General features: G+C 38.1%; 1 protein-coding gene across 3 annotated transcripts in view; it reads left to right on the top strand.

The window, feature by feature from the left end:
- The window catches only part of LOC126254123 (cation-independent mannose-6-phosphate receptor), a 633,915-nt gene that overhangs the window by 356,076 nt on the left and 253,794 nt on the right, over nucleotides 1-24,045 (top strand). For all 3 annotated transcript variants that reach the window (XM_049955284.1, XM_049955287.1, XM_049955285.1), the window contains 2 exons: nucleotides 5,974-6,151; nucleotides 11,513-11,586. In XM_049955284.1, coding sequence (XP_049811241.1) covers nucleotides 5,974-6,151; nucleotides 11,513-11,586 — 252 coding nt within the window. The remainder of the gene's footprint in view (nucleotides 1-5,973; nucleotides 6,152-11,512; nucleotides 11,587-24,045) is intronic.

Below are 24,045 nucleotides of genomic sequence, written 5' to 3'. Positions count from 1 at the left end.
CTATTCTTCTTAATGTGCTTGCTCAGAGAATCAAGAACACCCACAGTTTAAAATCTAATTTTCGTGTTTCTGGTTGTCATGTCTGACGGACTTTGCTTTATTGTGGATGTATGTTTTATGGATCTGTTAGAAGATTTGTGTCAATTCCTCATAGTGTTTTAATCCTATAAAATACATTCCGCACAACTGGTATCTGCATATCATATCGTAACTTACCCACACTTAGATTGTGTTTTTAATTATGCGACTGACACCATTGGTTTATTCCTGGGCTGAATCAGATCACTAATTTATCATATTAACAAGCCCTGAATTGTATTAAAACTGACGAAGTAGAAGAAAAATGTTCCAGAACATAAAATTTAAAGCAGTAGTTGAATATTGGTTTGAAGGATGTAAGAATTTGGTTACCAGATATGCAAGTAGCACAAAGGATGTTCATCACAGACAAGGGTATTGTCAGGGGTACTCTAGGAGAGTCTGATAGGTTGTTCTTAGTCCCTGAACACAAGGTGTTTCAGAAGTGTTGCAACAAACTACTAGGGGAGATGCGGCACATCATAAGGGTTGAGAATTGCATAGCAACCCATGGCTCTGAACATGAGGGATAAGTGTAGCACCGGTTGAAGATCGGAAAGGAATCAAGCGGATTGATTGCAACACATGCTTGAAGTTTGAACCATCAGATACCAAGCATGCCTGGCGCTGATGGAGCACTGACTGCCCGACCCGCTCAAACACACCATAAGTTTCTTTGATTGTAGCAGCTGCACAGATGATTGTTGCAATGAAATCTATTTCAGGCTCCACAGGGTCGCGATACATCGCAATGTTATAGAGCTATATACATGTCGTACATCATGTTTGCACTCTTTATGTCCAATAACTGTTTCAAATGAATCACTCTCTTGTTTCCTTTCCGATCTTCAATCTCTGCTACTACTTACTCTAGATGTTTGCATGCGTGGCTTGCTAATTAATTTTTAATCCTTACCATATGCCCCACTTTTAGAGAAAAGAGAACCATGTGTATGAATATCAAGAGCTCAGATGGAAAAACAGTCCTAAGCAAAGAAAGGATAGCAGAACGGTGGAAGGAGTATATAGAGGATGTATAGAAAGACAGTCTACTTGAGGACAATATTATGGAAATGGAAGAGGACATAGACGAACATGAAATGGGGGATATGATACTGTGTGAAGAATTTGACAAAGCACTGAAGACCTAAGTCAAAACAGGGCCGCGGTAGTAGACAACATCCCATTAGAACTACTGATAGCCTTGGGAGAGCCAGCCATGACAAAACTCTTACATCTGGTGAGCAGGACATGTGAGACAGGCGAAATACTGTCAAGACTTCAAGAAGAATATAATAATTCAAATCCCAAAGAAAGCAGATGCTGTGACAGGTGTGAAAATTACTGAACTATCAGTTTAATAAGTCACGGTTGCAAAATACTAACACGACTTCCCTACAGGTGAATGGGAAGACAGACAGAAGCCAACCTTGGGGAAGATCAGTTGGATTCTGTAGAAATGTTGGAACACGCAAGGCAATACTGACCCTACGACTTATCTTAGAAGATAGGTTAAGGAAAGGCAAACCTAATGTGTAGCATTTGTAGACTTAGAGAAAGCTTTTGAAAATGTTGATAGGAATACTCTCTTTCAAATTGTGAAGGTGGCAGGTGTAAAATAGAGGAAGTGAAAGGCTATTAACAACTGTAAAGAAACCAGATGGCATTTATAAGAGTCGAGGGCATGAGATGGAAGCAGTGATTGAGAACAGAGTGAGGCAGGTTTGTAGCCTGTCCCCGATGTTATTCGATCTGTATATTGAGCAAGCAATATACGAAACCAAAGAAAAACTTGGAGTAGGAATTAAAATCCATGGAGAAGAAATAAAAATTTTGAGGTTTGCGGACGACATTGTAATTCTGTTAGAGACAGCAAAGGACCTGGAAGAGCAGTTGAACGGAATGGACAGTGTCTTGAAAGGAGGATATAAGATGAACATCAACTAAAGCTAAACAAGGATAATGGAATGTAGTCATATTAAATCAGGTGATGCTGAGGGAATTAGATTAGGAAATGAGACACTTAAAGTACTAAATGAGTGTTGCTATTTGGGAAGCAAAATAACTGATGTAGACTGGCTATGGCAAGGAAAGCATTTCTAAAGAAGAGAAATTTGTTAACATCAAGTATAATTTGAGTGTCAGGAAGCCTTTTATGAAAGTATTTGTGTGGAGTGTAGTCATGTATGGAACTAAAACATCGATGATAACTAGTTTAGACAATATGGGAATAGAAGCTTTCAAAATGTGGTGCTACACAAGAATACTGAAGATTAGGTGGGTAGATCATGTAACTAATGAGGAGGTACTGAATGGAATTGAGGAGAAGAGAAATTTGTGGCACAACATGACTAGAAGGGGTGGCTGGTAGGACACGTTCTGAGGCATCAAGAGACCACCAATTTAGTATTGGAGGGAAGCATGGAGGGTAAAAATCATAGAGGGAGATCAAAAGATGAATACCCTAAGCAGATTACAGTAGTTATTCGGAGGTGAAGAGGCTTGCACAGGTTAGAGTAGCATGGAGAACTGCATCGAACCAGTCTCTGAATGGAAGACCACAACAACCATGTCTTATGCCCCACCTCCCCTAGAAGTTTTTGCAACATTTCTGTGAACCCCATACATAAATGATCTGGTGGACAGTGTGAGCAGCAATTTATGGCTGTTTGCTGATGATGCTTTGCTGTACAGCAAGCTGTTGCCGTTAAGTGATTGTAGGAGGATGTAAGATGTCTAGGACAGAATTTCCAGTTGGTGCGATAAATGTCTGCTCTCTCTAAATGTCGAAGAATGTGAGTTACAGCAGGTTAGAAGGAAACTAATCCTATAACATTCGTACACTGCATTAGTAGTCTGCTGCTCGACACAGTCATATAGATTAAATGTCTAGGTGTAAATTGCAAAATGATGTAGTAGGGAAGACAAATGGTCAACTTTGGTATGTAGGGAGATTTTTAGGAACATGTAGCTCATATAAAAAGAGCCTGCACACAGAACACTAGTGTGACTCATACTCGAGTACTGCTGATGGGTATAGGATCCCCATCAGGTCGGATTAGAGTAAAACGTTGGAGCATTTCAGAAGTGTACTGTTAGATTTGTTTCTGGTAGATTCAGTCTGCACGCTAATATTAAGGAGATGCTTTGTGAACTCAAATGGGAATACCTGGAGAGAAGATGGTGATCTTTTCATGAAGCACAATCAAGAAAGTATAGAGAACTGGCATCTTAGGTAGACTAGAGAACAATTCCACTGTTGCTAGTGTATGTTACACATAATGACAACAAAGATAAAGTAAGAGAAATTAAGACTCTTAACAGAGGCATATAGTTGGTCATATTTCCCTCACTCCATTTGGAAGTGGAACAGGGAAAAAATATGGGTAGCAGTGGTACAAGGCACCATCCGCCATGCACGATGCGATGGCTTGAGGAGTATGTATAAAGATGTAGATGTAGAAGGAAAATTTGACAGTTACACCAGATGGATACTTACCACGCTAGTCTAAAAGAGCCCCTGCATGGAAGCTGTTCTTGTGAAAAATATGTGACTAAGTAGTAGTCTGAATCCATGTAGCATAAATGTGTTAATGTTGAGCCATTACATTTTCATTTAATATACTATCTTGCAAATTACATTTTAATCTATCACAAGACTGTACCAGTACCTACTCCCTTTGTCAGAAAAGTTCCAGGACAGTTCTCTCTCTCTCTCTCTCTCTCTTTTATATATATATATATATATATATATATATATATATATATATATATATATATATATATATAATGATCCTAGCTCCTATTGAAGTAATCCCTTGGCTATCTATACAAAGTTTCTGGAGGCCTTGGAAGGAAGCAGAGAAATTCTCAACTGCGATGCTGTAAGTTTGTTTATCACAAGCCCATTGGATGTCTGCAATATATTGATGAAGCTTGTATTTCAGTTGCCTTCTCACTCATAAAAACAAGAAAAACTTAAGGCAAGAGATTGGGCGAATATGGCAGGTGTGGGATGGCGATAACCGAATGTCTTGTCAGATGCTCAGTAACAGATAAGCAGTCTGGGTTCTTGCATTGTCATGCAGTAAGAACAAGTCCTGAGAAGGCCACAAACCAGGGTGGCGACATTGAATTGCTTGTCACAAATGTCACAAGACTTAGATGTAAAAAGTTTGGTTCACTGTATGACGTGGAGGAACAGACTCAAAATGAACGATGCTTTACCATCAAAGAAAATCAGCATTGTCATCGTTCTCGAATGTTGTCATTTTATCTCTCTCTCTCTCTCTTTTTAAGGCGAGTACTCCAGGACTTCACCATGCAGCACTTTGATGCTTCATGTGAGGGTCATGCTAGAAGCACCAACTTTCATTGCCAGCAATAATCTTTGACATAAATTTGGGATCATGTCTGGCTCTTTCCAGTAGTTCAGAAGAAATTCTTCATCTTTCCTCTTAGTATTTATTAATATTTACTATAAAAACAGTCTTAATCACAATTTATTTATTATGGTGACCGGTTTTGACCACTACTGTGGTCATCTTCAGACCTACAAGTCGTATACAAAGCTTTAATTAGAGGGCTACACACAAGAAAGAAAATACATAACGTTATAAAGCTATAAAACGATGAATTACCAATGAGTAAGGACCTCCTTCTGCTGGAGAATCACTACTCGAGAAACCAGTGCACATCTTACTGTATGTAATGGCGGCTCTGCCCACTTCTGATGGAATGATGTCATTACTAACCAATGGGTTAAGGTGGAATAACAATGTAAAATTTCTTAGTTAAAAGGACATTGTCAAGAAAGGAAAATAAACACACACTAAACTTGTTCTTTTAACTAAGAAATTTTACATTGTTATTTGACCTATAACCCATTGGTTAGTAATGACATCATTCCGTCAGAAGTGGGCGGAGCCTCCATTATATACAGTAAGATGTGCACTGGTTTCTCCAGTAGCGATTCTCCAGCAGAAAGAGGTCCTTACGCATTGGTAATTCATTGTTGTATAGCTTTATAAGTTTATGTATTTTCTTTAATGTATGTGGCCCTCTAATTAAAGCTTTGTATACAACTTGTAGGTCTGAATATGACCACAGTAGTGGTCGAAACCGGTCACCATAATAGCTAAATTGTGATAAAGGCTGTTTTTGACAGTAAATATTTGTAACACTTCGGTCACTGTTCACTCCCACAATGTATCCAAAAGTAATTTCCTCTTTGTGTTCGTCTGTTAGTGTGAGGGACAAGTTTTGCATTAAGTTTCAATTTCCCTAAATTTTCCTGTAAAATCGTATGACACACATAACAATTCAAATTAAGTTGTTCTGATATTGCACGCACAGTTATGTGATGATGATCTTCTTGCAATAACTGTTTTACACACTTTATGTTTGTGTTATGTTCTGCAGACAGGTGACCAGCCTTGGGATCATCTTGCACAGAATCTCTGCCTTCATGAAACCTATTGTGCCACTTGAAAGCACAACTTCTTGAAAGTGCTTAATTATTTTACACATTTCAGAAGGGGTTTTCACAAGCTTAATGCAGAACTTAATGTTCACTCTTTGCTCGCAATCTGCACCTGTTGTGTCACTGTAACTAATGCACCATGAATCCAAACAGCATGTTGGTAAGCACGTCCCAACTACCTAGTGAGTTTGTACATGGCCAAGGTTGTTTTGAGGATGCACACATACGAAGTAACATAAAAACAACATTAATTCCTTTTTAGTATTGCAAACTCAGAAATAAGAACCTGGTAATGGGAGTATAATGCTTTAAACTAAGGAATCTTGAATCATTTTCCGTGCTCTCATTTGTAATTTACTTGTTGTAGGTTGCAGACATAGTGTTAGTTTCACATTTCAAATTTTGACTTCCAGGTTACATCATCTTACATAATGCGGTTGTGTACTGTTGAAAGCGTTTGTAATGGAATCGTCTGTAGACAAATTAACAGAACATGGGAGTCATTTGGAAATGAAACAACACTGCAGTATGATGACTCTAGTAATTCTCTACATATATACATCACAGGAAATGCTTGTCAAGGTGCTCAAGGTGAGAAGCATTTTATTGTTATTTTGCTTCTTATAATTAATTTATTCAATTAATATGATCAGGTAAGTAAAATTGTGAAATTTTTGGATTTATTGCCTGTTAAATAAAACAATAAAATTATTCCGTAGCTAACTATAGCCATGGTCATAAAGCTCGAAAATTACAGGAGAATATGTTAGGTATTGTTGAAGATAACAAATAGTTGCTGGTATTAATTTAATGATCTAAAACATAAATGTAGCTCTTTTTAGTGTTTTTTTTTCCTTTTCATTTATGAATTCATATTGGAGGTAGACAGGACAGCAGTTTTTAGTAAAGGGTTTTGCTGCTATTGAGGGATGGGGACAGTTAGATGTCGGAAGCAAGCAAGTTAAAAACACATATGTGGTTGAGTTACTGTATTGCCAACTGAGCAGGTTAGCACAGTGCTCAAGACATTAGGTTTTTCTTTTGAAAGCATGAGGTCCAAGTCTGAATTTTACCAATATGGTTCAGGTTTTAGTATAACCTTAGGGAAATACCAGAATAGTTTTGAAATACTGTCCTCCCAAACTTGGGTAGAACTCTAGCTTAATGGGTTGAGTTCTAATCAGATGCAAGTGGCATGAGAAAAAAATGAGTGTTCACAGCTGCATCCTGTTGCCCCATTGAAGAGGAGCATAAGGAAGAAGCAAAATAACATGTTACTAACATGTCGTACTGTGGTTGGGACTGAGTAGTCCGTTGAAAGCTCAAAGAATATGGGATATAGATTCAAAGTGAGAAAAATGTTACTTGTAACATGAAGGAAGAAAACTTGTAGCTGCAGGGATATTAAATTGATGGGAAATACCAGCTTATAAAAAGCATACGGGAAAGTGTATCTTGATGAGTAACAATATCCAGCAACAGTGTTGCATTAAAAGCAAAATAAATTGTGTACAAAATGCCTTTCATAAAAGGCTAAACGCAAACAACTGGAAATGAGTCTTATACAAAGAACTGTGAAGTTACACAGTGGTAGTGTTTATGGCTACGTATGATATTTCAGGTGACCAAGTGCAGATCACATACCCACTCCTCATGGCCAAAGGTTAGTTATTCAAAGTGCCCTTTCAGGAGGAAATCAGTTGCACAGCTTGGGCTCCTAAACACTCCACAGGGGTTCAGTTATATTCAGAACAGGGAACTGAGGGGGCAGACATGTTATTCTTCATCATTGTGTTTATCAAACCTGTCTACGGCAAATCCAGAACTGTCGTGGGAGCAAAATTGTCTTCTTCAGCCCAGGGTGTTCACCTGAGAACATGGTTAGCAGCATAAAGTGAGAATTTTAAGCTCAAACACTTGCTTAATCTTGCATTGTAGCTTACCCATGCAGGATGACAAGTGAACCAAGACCACAGTATGGCAACATGCCTCACAGCACCATATGAACCCTCATTGTGCTTCACTGAAGGACAGATGATACAGTTCACATGATAGGCTTCAGCTAGCTTACGCCAAATGTAAATATGTTCATGTATCATGAAGAAATTAAGACAGACAGATGACAGTTTCCTTTTGTAGTTGTATAATTTGTGTGCTGACAACACTAATTTCACTATTTCAAAGTATTGCATGGTGTAATCAGTGGTTCTGAAACAACCATGTTAATGTGAATGTTTGCCACATTCATTTCATACCAGATAGTTTATCATCATGCATTGTAGATATTTATTTATCTCAGATGTTAACTGGTGTGCTTGCTGTCTGCAGTCTGCTTCAAAATACTATTGTCTCCATTAGTTAGCAGCTTCAATTTTGAACAAATGTTGTGTTTTTCTGGAGTGTTCTTCATGTTCAGTGTATAGTATCGTTACTGTTGACATGGTAATTCTCCCAATAACAGTAAGAATGATAGTTTTCGTTACTGAAGCTCATGCAACAATAGACATAAATGAAATTTCAACACCACAGTATATTACAGCTGTCACTGACATTCTCACCTGCTAGTTGGCAGTCTTCAACACAGGAGGATGGGCGACACTATAGATATTTTTTTTTTAAATACAGTTATTACACAGGGGTACATATCATGTTAGCCATTCCCTGTAGACTGGACTATAATATGTGTTTAAATGTTCTATTGGATTCCCATTTGCCCCCCCCCCCCCCCCCATTCAAAAGCACCAATATTCATATTACCATGCTCATGATAACAGTAATAAATAATTCTCAGTTTTAGCACTTTTCTAAATTGTATTTAGACATGCTACAGAAATTCAGTTAATGATCTTTATTTCATATATTGCTCCACTATATCAAAGAATGTCTTCTTCTCAGATATCATTACTAATACCAGAGAGCACTTACCTACATTGGCATATAACTTTCAGATGTTGCCACATTGAGTACAGTGTTCAACTTCTGGCTCAGACGTCCTCCTTGTGCAGTGCCGAAACATATGCACAAACAGCCTACATATGACATCATTGAGTGCTTACATTTAAGAGAAATAATTACTGTGGTAAATGTCATCAATATTAAGATTGTTAACCTCATTTTTTGTGACAATTTCACATGATTGTGGTCTTAAGCAATAACTAAGTAAAATCTCTTTGGAACTGTGCACCAAAGAAACAAGGTCCAATAGGACCACAAGACTGGGTAACTGAATGTTACTACCATCAGAGGGTATGGTACAGTAAATTAATATATCTAAATTAATATACATTGATATGTATGTTATTGAACTGAATAGTTTATTTGACAGTGATCAGTGGACTATAGAGGCAATTCAGTCTAAAGAGATCTCCATTTTCAAACTGACTCCACAAATGTGTGTGTGTTCCATTAAATTTGGGAAAATCAAAATTGCTCTTCTAGTGGGAGTCTGGGAGATAGCATTATGGTGCAGGGAGTGAGAGTACAAATTTGATGTCAAATTTAAAATGAAATTGGTTAGAAGAACAGTTGAACGGAATGGACAGTGTCTTGAAAGGAGGATATAAGATGAACATCAACAAAAGCAAAACAAGGATTATGGAATGTAGTCGAATTAAGTCTGGTGATGCTGAGGGAATTAGATTAGGAAATGAGACACTTAAAGTGGTAAAGGAGTTTAGCTATTTGGGGAGCTAAATAACTGATGATGGTCAAAGTAGAGAGGATATAAAATGTAGACTGGCAATGGCAAGGAAAGCGTTTCTGAAAAAGAGAAATTTGTTAACATCGAGTATAGATTTAAGTGTCATTAAGTCGTTTCTGAAAGTATTTGTATGGAGTGTGGCCATGTATGGAAGTGAAACATGGACGATAAATAGTTTGGACAAGAAGAGAATAGAAGCTTTTGAAATGTGGAGCTACAGAAGAATGCTTAAGATCAGATGGGTAGATCACATAACTAATGAGGAGGTATTGAATAGAATTGGGGAGGAGTTTGTGGCACGACTTGACAAGAAGGAGGGACCGGTTGGTAGGACATGTTCTGAGGCATCAAGGGATCAGAAATTTAGCATTGTAGGGCAGCATGGAGGGTAAAAATCATAGAGGGAGACCAAGAGATGAATACACTAAGCAGAATTAGAAGGATGGAGGTTGCAGTAAGTACTGGGAGATGAAGAAGCTTGCACAGGATAGAACAGCATGGAGAGCTGCATCAAACCAGTCTCAGGACTGAAGACAACAACAACAACAACAAGAAAGGCTCAAGGAATAAGTATACACTGCAAGATATGTTTGCATAAGAGATGTTAAGGTAATTTATAGAAGAGGCTACACATAAATGTATTCACGATCTTTACAAAAAGTGTAGCTCCTTCCTTTTTGCCTGCTGTCAGTGTGTGCAGTGAAGTACAATAGCAGAACAAATGTCTCTCTCTCTCTCTCTCTCTCTCCTTTTTTTTTTTTTTTTTTTTTTTTTTTTTTTTTTTTTTTGGCAAGGGCCATAAGGGAGAAGTTGGGACACTATGTATGTACTTTGTACAGAAGGTACCAGGCCATCTGATATTCATTGTAGGACAGACTGAGCAATTGATCTGTATCAGGAACAGTAGAGCTGGAAGTGGTTTATGCTAAAATAAGGAGATTGGGCAACATTCCATGACATATTCAAATTATATAATTTGCTCATAATAAGGAAGGTTTTATGAAATATTTGATTGAGACAACCAGGTGAATTTATTGAGCAGACACCTGACAAATAACTGGTGGTACCTACTGTTAGAATTAACTCCAGGGGACAAAGTATAAGCATAGCAGCATACTGTGACACACACACAATCTCCAATAAAAGGTTTCTGGGATTCTGAACAAAGGAATGTGTTTTGTTTTCTCACAGTGCCCAATGTTATACTTCCAACATAGCAGAAAAACTTCTTAAGGCTTAGGATAAGAGGCACTTGATTGCCCTACTGGAACTGTTGACTTACACAAATGTGATTTCACTTTTTCATGCCCTCCCAGAAACAGTAGGGCTACAGTAAGGGAATGGATACAGGTAAGGGAATATTGATTCAAGTATTGTCCCACAGTGGGGCAATATCACAGAAATCGGACGAGTATGTAGAAGTATAGTTCATGTTCTGTAAAACCCTCCTAGTTTCAATAGGATGTTAATTACCCATCAGGACCACAATTCAATATTTTGGTAATTATTGATTTCAATTTATTTAACAAACGATATTTAGTCTTCCAATAAGACTGTATTGAACCTCATCAGTAAACATATCATAAACAATAATTATTTCTAAGGCTTAAAAGTGCATGTGATAGTATGTACAGGCGAATGATAACAGCAATCTGTTACCAACATACTTCATTGTACTAGTGAACAACAAAATGGTAGCTAGGAGAAGATAGGTCAATTCTCCTACCGCCTCATTTCCCCCTCATTGGTAAGTGCCAGTGAGAAGCCTTTGGCCTAGTGCAGCTTAGTCCATAACTCTAAGCACACACTGTAATCTTGGTTTCATTTCTGCCCCATGTGCCACACAGGTAGCATTGTAGGAAGCAACTACTGAATGAATGCTTATTGTTAGTAGGTTCAGTGTGACAACACTGTGCTTCATTTTGCTGCTGCAAGCAAGGCTTTGCAATAGTTCACCACATTCCACATGACTAGTGCAGACCAAAGGCTTCCAACCTGCGACAACTGAGGTGTAGGGCGAGACGAGGAGGGGAAAGCATACAGAAAAGGTGGAAGGGGGTACCTTCTATACTTGCCCTCCAGCTGCCAGTTTCGCTGCTCACTAGTATAATATAGTGGCGTACGCAGTATGTGTGGATTATTTTAAGAGACCTACACTTGAGAAATTAATTTATATGGCAAAAAACTCAGTTTTTTCCACTCAGTTCTTTCTTTTACTCCAAGGAAACATATCTTTTCTTGTTTCTTGGTAGGTAAAAACTCGAGTGCTCACATACAAATTATGTGCAGTGATGCTGTGACTGCAAGAGACCCGTATATAATGAGTGTAAGTAAAACCTGTCATTACTGTTACTCTTTAATTAGTTGCTGTTGTTTCACCTGCAAGGTAGGTGGTGAGCTTTCTTGGTAATTGACTGAAATTCAGTAAAAAGAATATGGAATTGGTAGGTATATTATGGTTGCAGAGAATGCTATACTTCTGTAATATGTACATGCTTTGGCTTGAGATTTTATGCAAGGTTCTATCTGTTTTCAAACATATGGAATGGAAAAAAGTAGAAAAATGGACAGACTAATTGGCAAACAAAAATGTTCCAGTAGAATTCCAACAAATTAGACATGACAGTTTTTCCACATAATGATTTTTGACCTTTGAAAGAGTAGTACCACTCATGCCTTTCTTCTGCTTGTTTGAAATAGAGGTAGTTGTGATACGCAAATAATGTTTTGACCATCATCTGCCCATATTACATCACAGTACTAAAGCCATAGGCAGCTTGCGTGGGAAACCTTGAATTCTCAGGGAATTCTGGAAGACTATGAAAAATTCAACTGTAACATGACTGCAACAAATGTATAGAGTCATTTCGTTACACGTTGTAGTTATTGTGTTGTGAGTTTTTAAGTAAAGGAATGCAAAGCAGAACATTGAATTATTATAGTATTTGTCAGTTTTCCACCAGCACACTCACCAATCTGAGGAGCCGTTATTGTTGCCCTTGGGCTCCTAGTCTGTCAGGTCAGTTTGCTACTGATTGATCATCAGTGTCATGTCCATACCAATGCAGCGGAGTTGGGGGTTTTAATTTAACATGCAAACACTTGCTGTTCATTGACAGAAGAGAGAAAAACCAGAGGATTTATGAAGCTTGAAATGTTGAAGAATGCTGACCTAGTAGCAGAATTGACTGCAAATTACACCCAACAAAGCTGTTTTATTATTATTGTTATTGTTATTATTATTATTATTATTATTATTATTATTATTATTATTATTATTCAGTAGCAAAGATTCAGATTCAGAAGTGAAGAAATTTTACTGTCTCAATGTTTTTGAGCGGTTCGAGAAGAGCATAAATTTATATACAAAATATTTCAGTATCTTGTTACCAGTCTGTCTGCAAAAGCTTTTAAGTAATTTTGATCATAGCTTTTTGATTTGAGTGAGGAGCAGTTGCATAAGTGTGTTTAAAATACTCGTGGAAAAGAATCAACTTTGCTGAACTTGAGCTGATGCTGTAATTTCACATATTAACCATGAATAATTGGTGCATTTAAAACTTACTGATGTGCAGAAAAACAGTTTCTACAATTTCTAGAGATCATTCAGAATGAAAAATCTGTGAACTTTGTCTGCACATTTAAACTACTATTATTTTCTTCCTCTCCAATCACGGTGCAAATGTTGGGTATAACTTTATGCAAACACAATATCTGTTCAGATTTATTTCTTTAATCGTATGCCTAGGGCCCCTTGTCGGGTAGACTGTTCACCAGGTGCCGATCTTTCAATTTGATGCCATTTTGGCGACCTGCAGTCGATGAGGAGGAGGATGATTACAGCACAACACCCAGTCCTTGGGCGCAGAAAATTCCCCGACCCAGCTGGGAATCGAACCCGGGCCCAGAGGATTTACAATCCATCACGCTGACCATTCAGCTACTGGGGGGTGGACAATCTGTTCAGCTAAAAAGTTGCAGCAGCCAAGATTGCATAAGTAAGTCTTTATTTTTGGTAACCTCTTTTGAATGTTGTAACTATCATTGTCTGGTCTTGAAAATTTTTTTGTTGCAGAACGTGTTCCATTGTGAGTTAGTCCTCACACCATTTTGTCATTATGATGGATAAAATAGGTTTGTCAAAATTAAAACCATTTACAGTTAAAAAGACTTTGTGCACATGGGCATGTCTGCATATGTAGCACTCACAGAGGCTAGTTACTTCTTAAAGTGTATGATATACAATAAAATGCACATTTGTCCATATGTTTACTTCTGCATGATATGGTACATACATCATGGACCCACCTTAGCTGAAGTATACGGTACAACGGTATTCTTGCGTCGCATTATGTATTAGAGTTGCACTGTCTACTAGAATTGCAACGTATACTTTGGCTAACGTAGATCTATAATGTATGTAACATGTCGCACAAACTTAAACAGATGAACAGCTAAGCATTTAAAGAATTAACAAGTCTCTGTCGCTGCTAGATATGCAAACACACCCATGTGCACAAGGTGCTATGTAACTGTAAATGGTTTTACTTATAAACTGCAAACAGGTAGGAAATTAAGGGGAAGGACCTGGATAAGCTGAAAGAACCAGAGGTTGGCAAGAATTTGAGAGGAAGCATTAGGCAATGATTGATTAGAACAGGGAAAAGGAATACAATAGAAGATGAATGGGTGCTTTGAGAGATGAAATAGTGAAGACAGCAGAGGATAAAACAGGTAAAAAGACAAGGCCTAGTAGAAATCTTTGGATATCACAGGAAATACTGAATTTATTTGATGACGAGAAAATATAAAAATTAAGCAAATGAAGCGGGTAAAAGGAAATATAAGCATCTAAAAAATGAGTTGGCAGGTACAACTAGAGGACAAACATTTGAAGCATATTTCGCTATTGGAAAGGTAGATACCACATACAGGAAAATTAAGGAGGCAAGAAAAGAAAAGCAGATGTATGAATGTCAAGAACTGAGATGAGAAAGTAGTACTAAGCTGTAAAGGGAAAGCTGAAAGGTGGAAGGGGTATATAGAAGGTCTGTACAAGGGAAATGAGCTTGAAGGCAATATTATAGAAATGGATGAGGATGCAGATGAAGGTGAGATTGGAAACATGGTGCTGTGAGAATTTGATAGAGCACTGGAAGACGTGCATCGAAAAAAGGCACTGGAATTAGATGGCATTCTGTCAGAACTACTGCTAGCCTTGGGAGAGTCAGCCATGACAAAAATCTTCCATCTGGTGTGGAAGATGGAAGAGACAGCTGAAATACCGTGAGACACCAAGAGGAGTGCAACAATTCCTGTTACAAAAAAAGCAGATGCTGTCAGATGTTAATATAATCGAACTATCAGTTTGATAAGTCATGGTTGCAAAATACTAAAACAAATTCTTTACAGAAGAGTGGAAGAACTGGTAGAAGCCAACCTTGGGGAAGAGAAATGTGGGAATATGCCCCATGATTCTCCTTACAAAGTAGGTTGAGGAAAGGCAAACATACGTTGATAGCATTTGTATACTTACAAGATAGCTTTTGACATGGTTGACCGGAATACGGTCTTCAAAATTATGAAGGTACTAGGGGTAAAATATGGGCAGCAGAAAGCTACTTACAATTTCTACAGAAACCAGAGGGCAGTTGCAAGAGGGGAGGGGCACGAAAGGGAAGCATTGGGTGCGAAGGGATAGAGGTAGTTTTGTAGCCTGTTGCTGATACTACTCAATCTGCACATTGAACAAAGTAATCCAAAGAAAACTTCAGAGTAGAAATTTCAGTTCACAAAAAAGAAATAAAAACTTTGAGGTTTTCCGATGATATTGTAATTCTGCCAGAGACAGCAAAGGACTTGGAAGAGCAGTTGAAGGAATGGACGATGTCTTGAAAGGAGGATATAAGATGAACATCAACAGAAGGAAAACAATGATAGTGGAATGTGGGAATTAGATTAGGAGACGAGATACTAAAAGTAATAGGGGAGTTTTGTTATTTGGGTAGTAAAATAACTTATCCTTTCTACTTCAGTAGAGAGGATATAAAATGTAGATGGGCAATGGCAAAAAAAGCATTTCTAATAAAGAGAAATTTATTAACAATGAATGTAGACTTAAGTGTTATAAAGTCTTTTCTTAAAATTTTTGTGTGGAGTGCAGCCATGTATATAAGTGAAACATCAATGATAAATAGTTTAGACAAGAAGAGAACATTAGCTTTGAAATGTGGTGTTACAGAAGAATGCTGAAGATTAGATGGTTGGATCATGTAACTAATAAGGAGGTACTGAAATAAATTGTGGAAAAAGAATTCGTGGCACAACCAGTCTAGAAGATGGGATCGGTTGATAAAGACACATTGTGAGACCTCATGGGATCACCAGTTTGGTATTGGAGGGAGAGAGGCAGGGGTAAAAATTGCAGGAGGAGACCAAGAGATGAGTACAGTAAGCCGATTCAGTAGTTAATCTGAGATGAAGAGGCTTGTACAGGATAGAGTAGCCTGGAGAGCTGCATCAAACCAGTCTTCACATTGAAGACCACAAGAAGAATGATGGCAACTTGGTATGAGATACTAACTCACAATGGAAAACTTTTATAGCAAAATCTTTTTGAAGACCAGAAGATGACACTACTGTTGCAATCAATTGTCAACAATGACGACTAATTTATGTGACATGGCTACTGAAAGTTTCTTCCCAAGTAAAATCTAGAGCACTCCTAAGTTCTCAGTATTAGAAAATTCGGACAATATCTGTTGATAATATAAAAGAGGAATAAATTCTCATACATCACCAATGTTGCAAATCATAATGGTAGGATAGAAAATATGAACAAAATTAAATTTCTTCATTTCGGCGTTGGAAATGCACATCCTTCTGACTTTCAAACTACAGAGCATTGCTGACAGACATAGTAGGCATGTGATGAGAAAAGATTCCACACATGTGGATGTAGGTAAATCACCAGTCAAAAAGGATGACCCATCTTCAAAGTATATCTCCTCTGGACAATAAATGTTGGTACTTCAGGAAGGACAACATTCACACCACTTTAGAGTAATGGTGCAAGTAATAATTGACACTGTGATGTGGTTTTGCTATGGTGTGTTTCCTTTTAGTATTACTGATATGATTAGGCAAGGAAGTATGAATTAATTCATAATGCTTTATCAGTTCAGTTTTTATCTGTTGTGGAAAGGTTTGGCTGGAATACAGTAGCGAGAGGGGGTAATGAAAGTTTAATTTGAAATTATTCCATTCATCAATTACTGTTTGGTGCTTCAGTTGCTACAAGAGTGTAGGATAACAGTTCGTTACATAACATAAAAAATATGTAACCAAGTTCAGCACAGAAGTTTTAGAATTCACATTAAAGAAGAGTGAGTCTGAAGTTTCTAATGTTTTCTTCCGTGTTTCACTTTAGGTGAATGCCAAATGGTTCCCCTAAGACAACCATGGGATACGCGTTGCCTTTTCTATCTTAACGTATATGCGTGCAGTAGTTTGTAATAGAGTTATCCTGTTACTCTGTGTCTATCAACAAAACATTAAACACTGACGACAACTATGACAGTGATAATGTTCCTTTAAACACTACAACAAATAAATGAGTTGAATTGTAGAATGTATGAACCAAATCATGACAACTGATGGCTGTAGCCCAAGTCTTCAAAATCAAGATTTAAATGGCTCACTGCTAAGAAATGCTTGTTAAATTTTTTTACATTAAATTAATTATTATTGACTGGATCTTATATTGAACATAAATCCATTAAGATACGGCACCTCTCATTTCCACACTGGCAAGAATATGCATGACTACCAGCAAACTCCTGTATGCTTTTATTTCTTCCCAAATTTGGTACATTTTGTTTAATTGTCAGATGTGTGAGATAAATTACTTTCTATATTAGACTGTGAAATTTTCAGAATGCCTTTTTATCCAGATGCGAAGGGGCTTAGGAAGCAGTACAGACTAAAGAATACAAGTCACTGTAAAGAAGTGTTACAAAAGTGTGCTCTCTCTCTCTCTCTCTCTCTCTCTCTCTCTCTCTGTGTGTGTGTTAAAATAGCTGTGTTGCACATCCTGAATGGTTAGATTGGGGACTCAACCTGAAGTGAAGGAGGGAGGGTTAAAATTGTAGAGGCAGACAAAAGCTTGATAACAGTGAACAGGTTCAAGCAGACATAGATTGCAATAGTATATGAGTTGAAAGAGACTTGTATTAAATCATCTGGTGACAACTGTCACCTTATATAAATATTTAAGATACGATCAGATAATAGAAACTCCAGGTTGGAATATCACGATGTACGGAAAAGATGATCACAACTTACCGAAAAGATGACACACAAGTTGCAGGTAGGCACATTTAAAATTGAGACTGATTATTGTGACCCTACTCAAAGAATTTTGCCCCTTGTTGACACCATCTCCAACCACTTTCACACAATCTAGCCTTCCATGTCAAAGATACCAACCACTTCCTTCACCACCTCTCCACCATCCCCACTCCTTTACTTCCTAGAACCCTAATCGTCACTGTTAACACTATGCCCTCTGGCGGCACCACAGTGGTATTGTGTGCGAAATAGTGATCAACAGCTGGCAGCACCACAGTGGTGTTGTGTGCGTAGTATCGCTCAGTGGATGGCGACACCACTGTATTGTCGTGAGCATAGTATCCCATAGTGGCCGGCAACAGCACTTTAGTATCTTTTGCATTCTGTTGATGTTTTGTTTGGGTAACAATAAGTTACACACATCAATAACTTTTTTGAAGTACTTGTGCCCTTTCATCAAGGCAGACAAAAGAGACGATATGATTATTTACGATGAATGCGTGGACGTCTCGGCTGACGTATTTACGACGAATGCGCGGACGTCTCGGCTGACGTTCCAGACGATTTGACCGATTGGGAAGACGACATTGGATATCAAAAAAATGAAAGTGAAGCAGAATCGTTGGAAGATAGTGAAATACATCCAAGAAGAGTTCGGCGAACAGTACGGTTGCCAACCGATTTGGATGAATCAGATGAAGAAGACTGTGCACAGTGGTCAGATTTTGATTTACCGAGGACCAATAATAAATTTGAAGGATCCCCTTTCGACTGAGTGAGGTGGCGCAGTGGTTAGCACACTGGACTCGCATTCGGGAGGACGACGGTTCAATCCCCCATCCAGCCATCCTGATTTAGGTTTTCCGTGATTTCCCTAAATCGCTCCAGGCAAATGCTGGGATGGTTCCTTCGAAAGGGCACAGCCGACTTCCTTCTCTGTCCTTCCCTAATATGATGACCTCGCAGTTTGGTCTCTTCCCCCAAACGACCCAACCCAACCAAGGATCCCCTGTTCCAAACTTATTTCCCAACGATACATAGGATATCGTAGAATTATATATTGGGAATGGTCTATTTGAATATATTAGCCATGAAACCAGCAAGTACTATAGTCAAAATTGCAATAGAAGGAAACTGGATGAAGAATATGCCAAATTTGTCAATGTTACGAGACCCTAACGTAGAAAATGGTTTGATGCAGCTCTCCATGCTGCTCTATCCTGTGCAAGCTTCTTCTTCTCCCAGTACCTACTGCAACCTACATCCTTCTGAATCTGCTTAGTGTATTCATCTCTTGGTCTCCCTCTACGATTTTTACCCTCCACGCTGCCCTCCAATGCTAAATTTGTGATCCCTTGATGCCTCAAAACATGTCCTACCAACCGATCCCTTCTTCTAGTCAAGTTGTGCCACAAACTTCTCTTCTCCCCAATCCTATTCAATACCTCCTCATTAGTTATGTGATCTACCCACCTTATCTTCAGCATTCTTCTGTAGCACCACATTTTGAAAGCTTCTATTCTCTTCTTGTCCAAACTAGTTATCGTCCATGTTTCACTTCCATACATGGTTACACTCCATACAAATACTTTCAGAAACGACTTCAAGACATTATACTCAATGTTAACAAATTTCTCTTCTTCAGAAACGCTTTCCTTGCCATTGCCAGTCTTCATTTTATATCCTCTCCACGTCGAACATCATCAGTTATTTTGCTCCCCAAATAGCAAAACTCGTTTACTACTTTAAGTGTGCCATTTCCTAATCTAATTCCCTCAGCATTATCAGACTTAATTCGACTACATTCCATTATCCTCGTTTTGCTTTTGTTGATGTTAATCTTATATCCTCCTTTCAAGACACTGTCCATTCCGTTCAACTGCTCATCCACGTCCTTTGCTGTCTCTGACAAAATTACAATGTCATCGGCGAACCTCAAAGTTTTTATTTCTTATCCATGGATTTTAATACCTACTCCGAATTTTTCTTTTGTTTCCTTTACTGCTTGCTCAATATACGGATTGAATAACATCGGGGAGAGGCTACAACCCTGTCTCACTCCTTTCCCAACCACTGCTTCCCTTTCATGTCCCTCGACTCTTATAACTGCCATCTGGTTTCTGTACAAATTGTAAATAGCCTTTCGCTCCCTGTATTTTACCCCTGCCACCTTCAGAATTTGAAAGAGAGTATTCCAGTTAACATTGTCAAAAGCTTTCTCTAAGTCTACAAATGCTAGAAACGTAGGTTTGCCTTTCCTTAATCTTTGTTCTAAGATAAGTCGTAAGGTTAGTATTGCCTCACGTGATCCAAACTGATCTTCCCCGAGGTCCGCTTCTACCAGTTTTTCCATTCGTCTGTAAAGAATTCGCGTTAGTATTTTGCAGCTGTGACTTATTAAACTGATAGTTCGGTAATTTTCACATCTGTCAACACCTGGTTTCTTTGGGATTGGAATTATTATATTCTTCTTGAAGTCTGAGGGTATTTTGCCTGTCTCATACATCTTGCTCACCAGATGGTAGAGTTTTGTCATGACTGGCTCTCCCAAGGCCATCAGTAGTTCTAATGGAATGTTGTCTACACCCGGGGCCTTGTTTCGACTCAGGTCTTTCAGTGCTCTGTCAAACTCTTCACGCAGTATCTTATCTCCCATTTCGTCTTCATCTACATCCTCTTCCATTTCCATAATATTGTCCTCAAGCACATCGCTCTTGTATAAACCCTCTATATACTCCTTCAACTTTCTGCCTTCCCTTCTTTGCTTAGAACTGGGTATCCATCTGAGTTCTTGATATTCATACAAGTGGTTCTCTTCTCTCCAAAGGTCTCTTCAATTTTCCTGTAGGCAGTATCTATCTTACCCCTAGTGAGACCAGCCTCTACATCCTTACATTTGTCCTCTAGCCATCCCTGCTTAGCCATTTTACACTTCCTGTCGATCTCATTTTTGAGACGTTTGTATTCCTTTTTGCCTGCTTCATTTACTGCATTTTTATATTTTCTCCTTTCATCAATTAAATTCAATATTTCTTCTGTTACCCAAGGATTTCTGTTAGCCCTCCTCGTCTTTTTACCTACTTGGTCGTCTGCTGCCGTCACTACTTCATCCCTCAGAGCTACCCATTCTTCTTCTACTGTATTTCTTTCCCCCATTCCTGTCAATTGTTCCCTTATGCTCTCCCTGAAACTCTCTACAACCTCTGGTTCTTTCAGTTTATCCAGGTCCCACCTTTTTGCAGTTTCTTCAGTTTCAATCTGCAGTTCATAACCAATAGATTGTGGTCAGAATCCACATCTGCCCCTGGAAATGACTTACAATTTAAAACCTGGTTCCTAAATCTCTGTCTTACCATTATATAATCTATCTGATACCTATTAGTATCTCCAGGATTCTTCCAGGTATACAACCTTCTTTTATGATTCTTGAACCAAGTGTTAGCTATGATTAAGTCATGCTCTGTGCAAAATTCTACAAGGCGGCTTCCTCTTTCATTTCTTCCCCCCAATCCATATTCACCTACTATGTTTCCTTCTCTCCCTTTTCCTACTGACGAATTCCAGTCACCCATGACTATTAAATTTTCGTCTCCCTTCACTACCTGAATAATTTCTTTTATCTCGTCATACATTTCATCAATTTCTTCATCATCTGCAGAGCTGGTTGGCATATAAACTTGTACTACTGTAGTAGGTGTGGGCTTCGTATCTATCTTGGCCACAATAATGCGTTCACTATGCTGTTTGTAGTAGCTAACCTGCACTCCTATTTTTTTATTCATTATTAAACCTACTCCTGCACTACCCCTATTTGACTTTGTATTTATAATCCTGTATTCGCTTGACCAAAAGTCTTGTTCCTCCCGCCACCGAACTTCACTAATTCCCACTATATCTAACTTGAACCTATCCATTTCCCTTTTTAAATTTTCTAACCTACCTGCCCAATTAAGGGATCTGACATCCCACGCTCCGATCCGTAGAACACCAGTTTTCTTTCTCCTGATAACGACATCCTCTTGAGTAGTCCCAGCCCGGAGATCCGAATGGGGGACTATTTTACCTCCGGAATATTTTACCCAAGAGGATGCCATCATCATTTGATCATACAGTAAAGCTGCATTTCCTCGGGAAAAATTACGGCTGTAGTTTCCCCTTGTTTTCAGCCGTTCACAGTACCAGCACAGCAAGGCCGTTTTGGTTAATGTTACAAGGCCAGATCAGTCAATCATCCAGACTGTTGCCCCTGCAACTACTGAGAAGGCTGCTGCCCCTCTTCAGGAACCACATGTATGTCTGGCCTCTCAACAGATACCCCTCCATTGTGGTTGCACTTACCGTACGGCCATATGTATCACTGAGGCACGCAAGCCTCCCCACCAACGGCAAGGTCCATGGTTCATGGGAGGTTGCTATCCTTATGGGAATTAAAAGCATGGATCGATGATTATTGGTCAACAAATCCGTTGATAAACACACCAATATTTCGCAAAACGATGTCCCACAACCGATTCAGACAAATATTACCATTTTTACATTTTTTCGACAACAACAATAAACCGGATAATGCTGTCCTGCTTTTCAAAGTGGTATTCATAATTATTCATTTTTCCAAAAAGTTTAAAGAAACTTTTAATCTAAGACAAAACGTCTTAGTTGATGAAGGAATGATACTGTGGCGTTGACGGTTAAATTTTAAAGTTTGCAATCCGTCAAAAATTACTAAATATGTCATACCCATTCAGATGCTGTGTGATTATAGAGTACAGGATAAATTTCCTCATTCAAGATATATTCCGGCACTGGACAGCCTTTAGCAAAACCAGTGATGCCAACCTTCATATGGAGAGTGGACAATTATTTTAAGTGTGGATCTTTCAGAGAAGTTACTTGAAAAGAAAATTAGAGTTTGTGTAACGATATGGCAAAATAGAGGGTTTCCGGAAAAACTAAAGCGCATAAAAGTCAATGTGTTTGTAGCATGTCATCAACGGAAAGGTGAAGTCCTTGCACAGGTATGGAGAACTTAGAAAACTAGAACTATACAAATGATCTCTACAATAAATAATTTCACTTTGACTGACACTCAAAGAAAATGTAGAAAAACTAATTACGCAATTAAAAAAATGTGAAAGTGTATTAGACTACAACAAATACATGAAAGGAGTGGAACGGGCTGGCCAATATTTGAGTTATTATCCTATACACAGAAAAACTATAAAATGGTCAATAAAGGTTTGCATGTACCTCTTTAATTGCTCATTATTTAATGCATTCCGTACATGGCAATATTTCGATACAGAACACAAGAGTCTCTTGAGTTTTTATTGAAAGTGCCTGATTCGTGGAGAAAAGACCATGTACCTGCTTCTGAGCAAAACTTGGAGGTTGCCACTACGTTGCGTGATCTCCTAGTGATTCAGTTGACACACTTTCCAGTCACATAAAGTAACACCAAGTAATACTTATTTCCGAAATGAATAAACAAAAACGAAGAAACTGCCATGTATGTTCCAAAAACAAAAAAAAGGAGAACAACAAACTTAATGTGATAGTCTTGTGGAGTTGCGTTACATCTTTGAGACAGTATTTCTCTTTCGTATGATATGCAAAAAAGAACAAAGTAGCAAAGAAACAAATATATGAAACAAACAAATTTTATATTTATTTACATATGTATATCTTCAAAATTTCATGAAAGTAGGGGAAAAGGGTTGTGAACTTGCATGCATTACTTCAAGATCTAATAAAATCGGTAATTTTTTTTGTATAGAGGGCTGTGGATTGTTGTGTTATAAAGGTTAAATTACGTGTTTGTATTGGTAGCACCGTCAAAAACAGTATTGTATCATTTCATAGTATAAACACACTTTGTATCTCAAAGAGCTAACATTTTTCCAAGGAAAAGTGACAAATAGATTGGTAAATCTCTCAAAAAGTAAAGTATGACACCAAAATGGAGTGTTTTTAAGAAACATGGGTTTCATGGTAATAGATTTTTTGAATAAAGGGCAACATTGTTTTCAACATGTGGCATGTGAAGTTACAGACAATGAAATGAAATGCAGGCAAACTTGTCAGTATCTAGAGAAACACCCATTAGCACTTTAAAGATTAAAATAAAATGTTGTGATACACAGTTTTCAAACAAAAGTGATGTAAATGGTAGGTTAGGTTAGATTCTGATAGATTTACATTTCCTAATAATATGTGGAGGGCCAGTCAAGTTTACATGAAGACAATGAGGTATCAAATGGACTAGCCAGGAAACTTATCATTAATTGTGCCAGTTGTAAAGATGCTCATTCATTTTGGAACTATGATAAGTGTAAAGATAATTATTTTGAAGTAAATATTAGGTGGCTTTATGGATTGAGAGCTATTGGCAAAGGACACACTGCAGCAGAAACAATGTGTGCTGTGATGAGTGTGGCAC

Source organism: Schistocerca nitens, chromosome 1 (assembly GCF_023898315.1).
Source record: "Schistocerca nitens isolate TAMUIC-IGC-003100 chromosome 1, iqSchNite1.1, whole genome shotgun sequence".
Lineage (NCBI taxonomy): Eukaryota > Metazoa > Arthropoda > Insecta > Orthoptera > Acrididae > Schistocerca > Schistocerca nitens.
The sequence above is the reverse complement of the archived record's forward strand: the minus strand, read 5'-3'. Positions and strand labels throughout refer to the sequence as shown.